At 37.5% G+C, this 10,061-nt stretch overlaps 1 protein-coding gene across 5 annotated transcripts in view; it reads left to right on the plus strand.

The window, feature by feature from the left end:
• WDFY2 (WD repeat and FYVE domain containing 2) overlaps positions 1-10,061 on the plus strand; it is a 199,685-nt gene that overhangs the window by 77,304 nt on the left and 112,320 nt on the right. For 2 of the 5 annotated variants that reach the window (XR_005202480.1, XM_017542455.2), the window contains exon 2: positions 1,526-1,593. The exons of 2 other annotated variants lie outside the window; for them this stretch is intronic. Coding sequence is in view for 2 of the 3 variants with exons in the window: in XM_017542455.2 (XP_017397944.1) it covers positions 1,526-1,593 (68 nt within the window). In the remaining variant the exon portion in view is untranslated. Of the gene's footprint in view, positions 1-611; positions 771-1,525; positions 1,594-10,061 lie in introns of those variants that run through there. One more of the 5 variants, XM_037743439.1, reaches the window with a different exon arrangement.

Below are 10,061 nucleotides of genomic sequence, written 5' to 3' on the forward strand. Positions count from 1 at the left end.
TTTTTAGTAGAGACGGGGTTTCACCATGTTGTCCAGGATGGTCTCGATCTCTTGACCTCGTGATCCACCCGCCTCGGCCTCCCACAGTGCTGGGATTACAGGCTTGAGCCACCGCGCCCGGCCCTAGTCTTTTTTCTACTACTTATTTATAGAAGACCTCCTAATTAGCTGGTGTGGGGGAAGGTGGCAGATATAATTTAAAACTTTGTCCAGTGTGATGACTTAAATAATATCTTTAGGAAGTATCTAACTCTGTCTGAGATAAAAGTGCGCAGTTTCTCATTCTGCTTTTAACCCTGGAATGGCTTAAGAGTGTGGGGTGAGGTGTGCTGCCTATGATATCTTGGCAGTGGGACACTGACTTTTTCCTTCTGTTTGATGTTCACTATTTCCTCTGGTCTCTGGAATAATACCTTTTAACCTTCTACTAGTGTTTGCCTTGCTGGCATATGCTGATGATGTTATAGCTGGAAATTCATGGTTGGGCATTTCTGTTTGGTCAGAAACTCATGGTGCTTCCCAAGTAGTTCAGTCTTTGGCTTTTGCTCTGAGTTCTCCTAGGTATCTGCCTTGTCTCTCTACAGCTGCTGGCCTGGAACTTCATGCACAGCCTTTGCTGCAGTATCACCCTGTTCCATAGCAAGCTCCATGGACACCACTAGCTCAGAAAATCTGCCTCAGAGCTTATAATTATTTGAGCATGTTGAAAAACTCCCTTGAGACAATGGCTTGGCTTACAAAATCATGGACTATATAATCCTTCTGTTCAGGTCAGATACTGCATATTTTTTCATTTGATCTCTTTGTAGTTCCTTCACTAATAAACCCAAATAGTTCCCCAGCCAGATGAATGCTTCCAGCAGTCTTGGGCAAAGATCAGATGCTTGGAAAGGCAAAACAACAAGAATGAAAATAACAATTTTTAATTTTTAAACACGCTCATGACTATACATGTGTGGCATGATATTTAGAGTTATATGTAATTCTAAATGTATAGAAGCCTCAAGCTTAAGGAATGTAGAATGTTTAGAGAGGTATATATGGTGTTCATATGTATGTATTTATGTTAAGATACATATGTATATATATTATGTATAGTTAAGATATTCTCTCCCTCCCTCTTTTTTTTTAATTTAATTTTTGAGACAGAGTATCACTCTTGTTGCCCAGGCTGGAATGCAATGGTGTGATCTTGGCTCACCGCAACCTCCGCCTCCCAGGTTCAAGTGATTCTCCTGCCTCAGCCTCCCGAGTAGCTGGTATTACAGGCGCATACCACCATGCCCTGCTAATTTTTGTATTTTCGGTACAGATAGATTTTTTTACCATCTTGGCCAGGCTGGTCTCGAACTCCTGACCTCAGGTGATCCATCTGCCTTGGCCTCTCAAAGTGTTGGGATTACAGGCATGAGCACTGCACCCGACCTCTCTCTATATAATATTAAGAGGTTTGTTTTCTATGTATCAACATTTTCCCATGACTAAGAATAATGTGATTTCATGCACATATTTTCTTCTGTTGTAGGACAGTTCGTGTTTGGTTAAAGAGAGACAGTGGACAGTATTGGCCAAGCATATACCATGCAATGCCTTGTAAGTATTCAAATCTCTGTTTTGAAAAACCAGACATGTACCCTAACTCTCCTTCCTTCCCAGATTGCCTTTTCTGTATTTTTTTCTTAAGTAGAGAAGACTGAGGTTGGGATTCTCATTATAATGAAAAGTACCATATTAAATCATTTTAGATTTTCTAAGGCTTTCACTATGTAAAGTAAGAAAATTGTTCTGAAATTGACTGTATATTCATAGCTTTTGAATAAGATTAATGGAAGAAGGACTACAGCACATAGGTTTTCTGATTGCAGCAGTCTTCCTCTCTTTTCCAACTTTTTGTTCAGCTATTTTGTAAAGTATGTGCTTAGGCAATTCAGAATTTTGTCCAGTGATTACATTTGGAAAGTAAATTTGTCCTTGCCTTATTGTTACATCATTTATTCAAATTCAAGACATTCAGCATTGAACATTTAATTCTAAAAGGATTTGCTTAGGATTGAAACTTTCTAATTAGAAGTTGATTTCATTTCCCCGAGATCTTATCTGAGAATTATGTCCTTGCACTGATAAATAATGAATCTTCCAAGTACACTTTTAAAAGAAAAAAGATACGTGTTGATTCTTAGATTATTCTATTTGCAGAAGTTCCCCCACAGCTGGAGAAGAACTGACCCCAAAAATAAGAAGTTTCTTTTTAGTCTAGCCTTTTATTTTTAAAATTAGTGAAGTTTGGGCATCCTATGCCATGTTTATTTTAGTGTAAAATAATTATTTAAATTTATTATCATTTGTATTAAACATTTCCCTTACTCCCCTCCCTTCAAACCTTAATTAAAATGGACATCGTAGAAAAATCCCCCATGTTTGTTGTTTGGACTCCTATACTTTTGGCTTGCTGCAGTGTATACCTCCCCTCTTGATATAAGTATCCCAGTTTCAGAAGCACATGCCAAAATAAATTCATACTAAATTGTAGATTTGCTTAAAATTATGCTTCTGGCAAAAGAATACTGTAATAAACAACAATTTTGTTTGTTTATAAACAAATGATTATTAACAATGTAATGGTTTTCAATGACTTTCAAATTATCTTTGAAGCTTTGCATGTTTTTAGAATTTTATAGTAAATAGATGATGACAAGCAAGCTGAACAAAGTATTCAACCTTTTTTTGGGGAGGAAGAAGAAACTTCATGTAATTCTAAATACTATATCCTTTCTTTACCTGTTTTGCTTCTAGAAGATACTATTGTACTTATGAAATCAAGCTGAACTTTCTTTTTAAGCCATGGAAGTGATGAGGGTATAGCTAAATGAAGGAGGAGAGCATTCTCTAGTTGTTTTTCTTTTCTTTTTTTTTTTTTAAAGGATGAAGTCTTGCTCTATCACCCTGGCTAGAGTACAGTGGCACCATCTTGGCTCACTGCAACCTCTGCCTCCCACGTTCAAACAATTCTCCTGCCGCATCCTCCCAAGTAGCTGGGACTACAGGCTCATACCACCACACCCAGCTAATTTTTGTATTTTTAGTAGAGACGGGGTTTTATCATGTTGGCCAGGCTGGTCTTGAACTCCTGACCTCGGGTGATCCACCCACCTTGGCCTCACAAGGTGCTGGGATTACAGGTGTGAGCCACTGCGCCCAGCCATTTTTCCTGTTTTTTAAATGATTTAACCAGTTTTTTTCTGGTCTTGCTTCATCAAACCTGCCACAGTTTCTAACTGTAAGAGATGAAGGAGGGCTGTAATCCAGCCCATTGAAGTTGGCCTCAGAGATCAATAGATCCCATGACTCTGCAAATAGAAGAGGCTAACCTGGGCAAAATGATGGGAATTTGAGGATGGCAAGCAAGGAATCTTCTTGAGATAAGAGAGGCATTAATAGGAACCTCATGAAGGCACAGGATTCCAAGCAATTGGTAACTCATTCCCTTCCCCCTATACAAATACATATACATTTTGGTGTCATCCTCTAATGCTCTCTTTATTGGATATTACTGAGAACACAGAGAAGTTTTTAATTGCATTTTCATCATTTATTAAGCTATATGCAAGAATGACTAAAGTTCACTATAGCTCCCACACTTGGCATAAGTGCTACGTAAATACTTACTGACGGATTTAGTCTGATAGGATTACCATCCGTTTTCCTTATGACTGAACATGAACTTTGAGAAAGAGGACCTTGTAATTATTTGTATACTTTGCCTTTGGTGTTTTACTAAATAGAGTTAAAAAGGGATTATTTTGCTATTCAAAATGTAGTCTCTGGGCCGGTAGCATCAGCATCACCTAAGAACTTACTAGAAATGCACTCCTGGGTTCTACCCCAGAACTACTGAATCAGAATCTGCATTTAACAAAATCCCTAGATAGGCTGGGTGGGGTGGATCACGTCTGTAATTCCTGTGCTGTGGAAAGCCTAGGTAGGGGGATTCCTTAAGGCCAGGAGTTCAAGACCAGCCTGGACAACATAGTAAGATGCCACCTCTCTCTCTCTGTCCCAAAAACAAACAAAAAACTCAAACCCTAGATAATTTGAATATACATTAAGGTTTGAAAACATTGTCTTGTGACATTATACCAAACATGTTGGTGATCTATGTACATATATTTATTTGAACACTTGTAAAGCCTTATCTATGTATAGTATTGATTGGTAAATATATGGATATAAGTATACATGCTAGTCAATCAAATATTTACTGTGTGTCTGCTGTATATAGGCCACAGATCTAGATGTCAGGGATTTGCAGACAAACAAGATGTATGTGGTCAAGATAATTTCAATAATCTTTTGAATGGGTTCACTATGTGTAGAGATGAAAAAAAAAGTTATCTTCATCACAATTGGTTAGAAATTGGATTTTGTGTTCCAAGGAATCTTACGCATTCAGATGACATAGCAACTGACCTCTGAGAAAGAATTTAAGATTTGTTTAACTTGCGAGAGGCAGAATCTTATTGCCTAAGGAAATAAGCTACGTTTCAATCAGAGAATGTGAAATAGATTTGAGTTTCCAAGGACTTATTTTGTAGTCCTTCCTATTGAAAGGTGTTTTGTTAAGAGGTTACTCAGTATTATTCTTAAATGATGGTTATGTGGTAGTAGTTTCAAAATAAGTGAAAATATACAATATATTCAGAGGCTATAAAATAAATACTACAAAGCAGATACAACCATATTTTGTGTTTATTCTAATACATAACAAGTAGTATTCCAAGTACAGAAGAAAATAAAAAAATTGTGTGCATTTATTAAAATATGGCTTATTAATTTTTTCCATTAAAATACCTTTTTAATATAGTATTTGCCATGTTCCAGGTAAGAAAGTAAATTCATTATGGCTTTGAGAAGAATTTGAAGTTTAATGAAGGTAGGAAGTGGAAGGCATTGAATGAGAAAGAATAAACAGTGAAGGCCAAGTTTGATGACAAGAAAGCAGCTTGTAAGGCAGAGTGTGATGAGGCTTGAGTGATCTTGGAGGACTGGCAGACAAGAGAAAGAAGAGCAGACGCATCATGGTCAAAAACAGAAGCACTGCTTTGGGGATGTCTTCCTATCCTGTCTTTTCTGAGAAGCTCCTCCTCCATAGGAGGGAGCCAGGAAAAACCAAGCTTGCTTGGTTAATGCTGTTTGTCCCTGGGCCAATCTGATTTTCCCAGGAATTTAGAATTTGGAGGTGGAAATGCTAGTTTCAGCCTGGGCAGGGCCATTTTACTGGGAACATATAAACCCAAGAGCTGTGAGGCATTTGTGTGCATGGAGAAAGAGTGAAATAGCTGATCTGCAGAAAAGGTATGGTGAACCAGGGAGGGAAGAACATCTGGCTCCTGAGGAAGAGAAAGCAAGCAAGTGATGCTCAAGGTTTTCCTCATCCTCCTAATCCCCTGAGAATCCTGGCTCTGTTCTGCCTTTGAGCTCAAAAGATACCCCTCTTTCTTATTGGATAGGCCCATTTGTGCCTAAGTTCACCTGAGCAGATTTCTGTTACTTGTGACAGCAAGTGTTTAACTAAGCCTGGGCCTCATTGCACACCTCCTAATTCCTACTCTTTCAGTTTTTCTGGGATCTCTGTGATATTTAATGAGAAAGGACTGAGTCATGGCCCTATTGGTTCATGGTGGAGTTGAGCTTAACATAGTCTGGGAAAGGTATAAAGAAGGAAAGCAGAAATATTTGATCTTGTTTAATTTCTTTGGATAGCTCATTCAACAAATATTAAGTGTTTCTTCCACATCCACCACTGTGCAATGTACTAGGGATGTAGTAGTTAAATATGGCAGATGGTTCCTGTCTGTGGTGTTTATACTCTGGTGGGGAAGGCAGAAATTAAATGAATACCAACCATGATGTGTGATGAGTGTTGTAACATGGGAAGTAGGCATAATGGGGACATGGTCACAAAGTCTCCCTAAGGCAAGTTCATTTTATTTTATTTTATTTTATTTTATTTTATTTTATTTTTTGAGATGGAGTTTCACTCATGTTACCCAGGCTGGAGTGCAATGGCGCGATCTCGGCTCACCGCAACCTCCACCTCCTGGGTTCAGGCAATTCTCCTGCCTCAGCCTCCTGAGTAGCTGGGATTACAGGCACGCACCACCATGCCCAGCTAATTTTTTGTATTTTTAGTAGAGACGGGGTTTCACCATGTTGACCAGGATGGTCTCGATCTCTTGACCTCGTGATCCACCTGCCTCGGCCTCCCAAAGTGCTGGGATTACAGGCTTGAGCCACCGCGCCCGGCGCAAGTTCATTTTAAAACCTACTCTCTATAGAGAATTTGGGGATGACTGCTGTCTTGTTTTGTAGTTTGCTATAAGCTAGCTGATTCTTATGGATGAATGAGAAATCAGAGCCTTTCCTTATCAAATATTCTTTCAAAAAGGAATATCCCTTTGGTGTATCTTATGTAGTAGCTGTGCATCACCTGCAACAATATCACCTTACAACCTACCCATCTGGAATCCTACATGAGCTTGTAAACCAGGTCCTCAGGGTAAGAGTGGAAGTTTCAGTTACAGCCATAAATGTGATTATTTGTTCCAGGCTTCTTATAGATACAATTTCAACCACCATAGTTGCATCACATTATAGAGAAAAATTATGTAAAAAGCAGAAGCATTTCTATTTCTATGGTTGAGTTATTTCATATTTACTTTACAAGCTAGTTTGCCATTCATGGGGTCAGACCTTTGTCCTTTGAAAGGTTGGGGAGGAACCTCTTGAAGGAGTTGGTGGAAAGAGTTGGAAATTTTTCTTACTCTATCAGAGGATTGGATGTCATGCCTGGCACTTATTGCCAACTTCTCTCTGGGTATGCAGAATAGATCAATCAACTTGGCCACCAAAGATGTTGTTAAAAGGAGGCTTGAAGAGGGCTGGAGTCTCAGGCCAGGTGTGTTGGACAGTTGGAAACCCTCTTTGGGCTCTGTTGTTGTCAGGGCAGGCAAGTGGAATTTACTTTGGCTCTTAAGTGTTTATAAATTTTTCCACAAAGCCAAATAAGACTTTTTTTTTTTCATTTTTTCAAATGTAGTTACAAATACATAGGCACACCTAATGTAGCAATAAAATGACCTGTCTTGTCACCTTCCCAGTTCTCTGCCTTGGCCTGGTGGGATGGCATTTGCCCAATCTGAAGTGCAGTTGGGCTGCTCAGTTTTCACACAAGTATGGATACCTACCATCTGTTCAGTTAACATTTAAAGTATAGGGACTCAAGTCCTCTCTGAAACATGTGATTTTGAACTGCTTGCTTCCCAGTTTTATCAAAAGCCTGGTTGAAAGAAAGGCTATTTCTGGTGAACAGCATGAAAGTTATTTAGTCTGATTATTCCTCTAAATTTGGAGTTTTCCCACTTTGTGTTAGCCTTCTGCAGAAATGCCTTCATTCATTGTGCCCTCAGCTTACATAGATGTGTACATTATATGAAATGCTTTATGGCTGTTTTTGAAGTAATTGTCTACCATAATATGCAGGATCAAAAAGGTAGAATATTTTTCAGACATGAGGGCCAGGAACTTTTTACTGTCTCAAATGCAGAACTTCCCAGCCTATGTGACACAGCCTCCTAGTATCGTCTAAATGGATTACAGATTCCCTGAGAACTGATCCCTTTAGCTAAGCAAAGGGGTGGAGAAAAGGGTAGAGGGAGGGCTAGTCTCTTCTGTGAATTTCAGTGGCTATACAAATGTAATTTTCCATGTATATTATGAGGCAAAAAGATTGGGGGCAACAGCCCCAGGAGCTGGTACTTTGTCATTATGGATAATGTGAGACATGAAACTTAATTGAATCTCATATCTTTATTTTAATTTTTTTTCTGTTTACACACACACACACACACACACACACACACACACACACACACACACACAAACTCTTCCTTAGTCATGACTTCTTTTTGCTTATTTCTATTGTTTGGTTTTATTGATTTTATTGTATCTGCTTTTTAAGCCATTTCAAATGGTAGGGAATAATATATTAAGTATAATAAATAATCTTAGTTAAGATAACTGTGGAAAGGATGTTTGAACACAGTCTATTATTTACATTAAATTCATCCTCCAAAAATGTATTGTTTCCGATTGGTGTGTTCAAAATGGCCTGTAGGTTAGACCTTGTGCCTGGGTAGGAAACTGGAAGTTGATTTTCACTTTTGATACAATTTGCTGAATCATTTTGGGCAAGTCCTTCACATTTTTTCTGCCGAAGCCTAACAGATAAAGTGTTCTCTTTGTTCTCAAATTTCCAAATATATTTTGGTTGTTAGATATACCAAATAACTATTTGTAAAATGCTTTCAGGTTCTTGATGTTTAACAGTGTTACTCAGTTGATAGTAACTCAGCTGATAGTAACTCAGAGTTATTAGGAAAAATTGGCTACTTTGTGAGATTGTAGCTGGGTTGGTTTCCTTTTCTTATTTATTGGGACTATAATCTTAAGGTAACAGATAAGTTAAAATTGGGGATTTGGAAAATTAAGTTGGTTAATATATGTACATGCTTTTATCTGGAATGGAAATGAGTTACTTTGTAAGTAAGTTGAAAGTGTTAGTTTTCCCATTGGTGAGGAGGACTTTCAGTACCTTCGGCTGTGGAGGTGCTTTGTGTGCTTACTCCACCTCCTCTGCTGGGTTTTGTGGAGTTTGGGGGAAAAGTTTATTTGGGTGTATTAGTGGTATTATAGAAAGGTGTTTAGAATTATGAACGAAGCAGTCTGCTTTTATAAGGTGGTGATTGTTTTCCTGACCTTTAAACATCTTTAACTCAGTTGATATAATTTCTTGGCAGAGTGGGAGAACAGGTTTATACTTGAGAAATGCTCATTCTGTTGTTTTAATTTATACCTTATATCAAGAAAAACCTCTGGGTTTGTGGTTGTGAAATGTATTGATCCATTTATGGCTTTTTTTTTTTGGTATAGGTTATATTATGGAATTGTGTAAAAACAATTTGTTGCTTTTACTGTTCATAGTCTTAAAAATCGTGATATAATCTTTTAAATCTGTATTTACTAAGAAGAAAAAGGTACTTGAGGAACTTTTCATTTTTAATGGAAATGAAGGAAAACATAGATTATCGAAACTAAACATGCTAGATATTATTTAATTTGATTAAGTACAGCATTTATTTAGCATACTCTTCTTTCATTTTTATCTGACAGGGCATTTTAAAATTTACTGTAGTTAGATCACTTTACTGTAACTTAAAACTTGTCTGGAGTGACCACGTCTAATTCACTTTGCTGATATTACTTGGACTAGATAAGAAGAAAACAGAACAGTTAATGTTAGTAGAGTAAATTAAATGTTGGATTTAAATGTGAAATGCTTTTTAGTGCTAGAAAATTAAAGTCCTAAATATAGGTATGCTTAATAAAATAAAACATGTGTTGAGTACTGTAAATCTAATAAATATTATTCTGTTATAAACAGGGCTGAATCAAATAGGGTCCATGAATTAAATTTTTGCTTTGTTGCAGTGTATTGCTCATTGGAGGCTCTATTGAAGACCCTCCTATTGCAGAATCGTGGCATTGAACTTCACCAGTATACCGTTAGCACCTGAAGTTTTATTTGCAGAAGTCACCATTGTTTATTTAGCTTTAAAGTTTGAACCAGACGCTCTCATGAGGAAGATTAGTGTCTCCTGCCAAATAATGCCCTTAGCATTGTAAAGCAGTGTGATTGAAATCCACAGCTTAATTTTCAATGAAACTTGTGTTTATTTGAGCAAAGTTAGCTGGTCAGCAAAGAACAGAAAATACATTAGTCATAAAATGAAAGAATTATTGGTGTAAGTAACATGAATTAGAAAAATTTCCTCCCAAATCAAAATATTTTGAGATTGCCTCCTTTTAAGTACACATTTTTTTCCCATTTATTTATTTTATTGCATTTTAGGTTTTGGGGTACATGTGAAGAACATGCAAAACTGTTGCATAGGTACACACGTGGCAGTGTGATTTGCTGCCTTCCTCCCCATCACCTACATCTG

This window comes from Cebus imitator, unplaced genomic scaffold (genome assembly GCF_001604975.1).
Source record: "Cebus imitator isolate Cc_AM_T3 unplaced genomic scaffold, Cebus_imitator-1.0 Scaffold145, whole genome shotgun sequence".
In the NCBI taxonomy this organism is placed as follows: Eukaryota; Metazoa; Chordata; class Mammalia; order Primates; family Cebidae; genus Cebus; species Cebus imitator.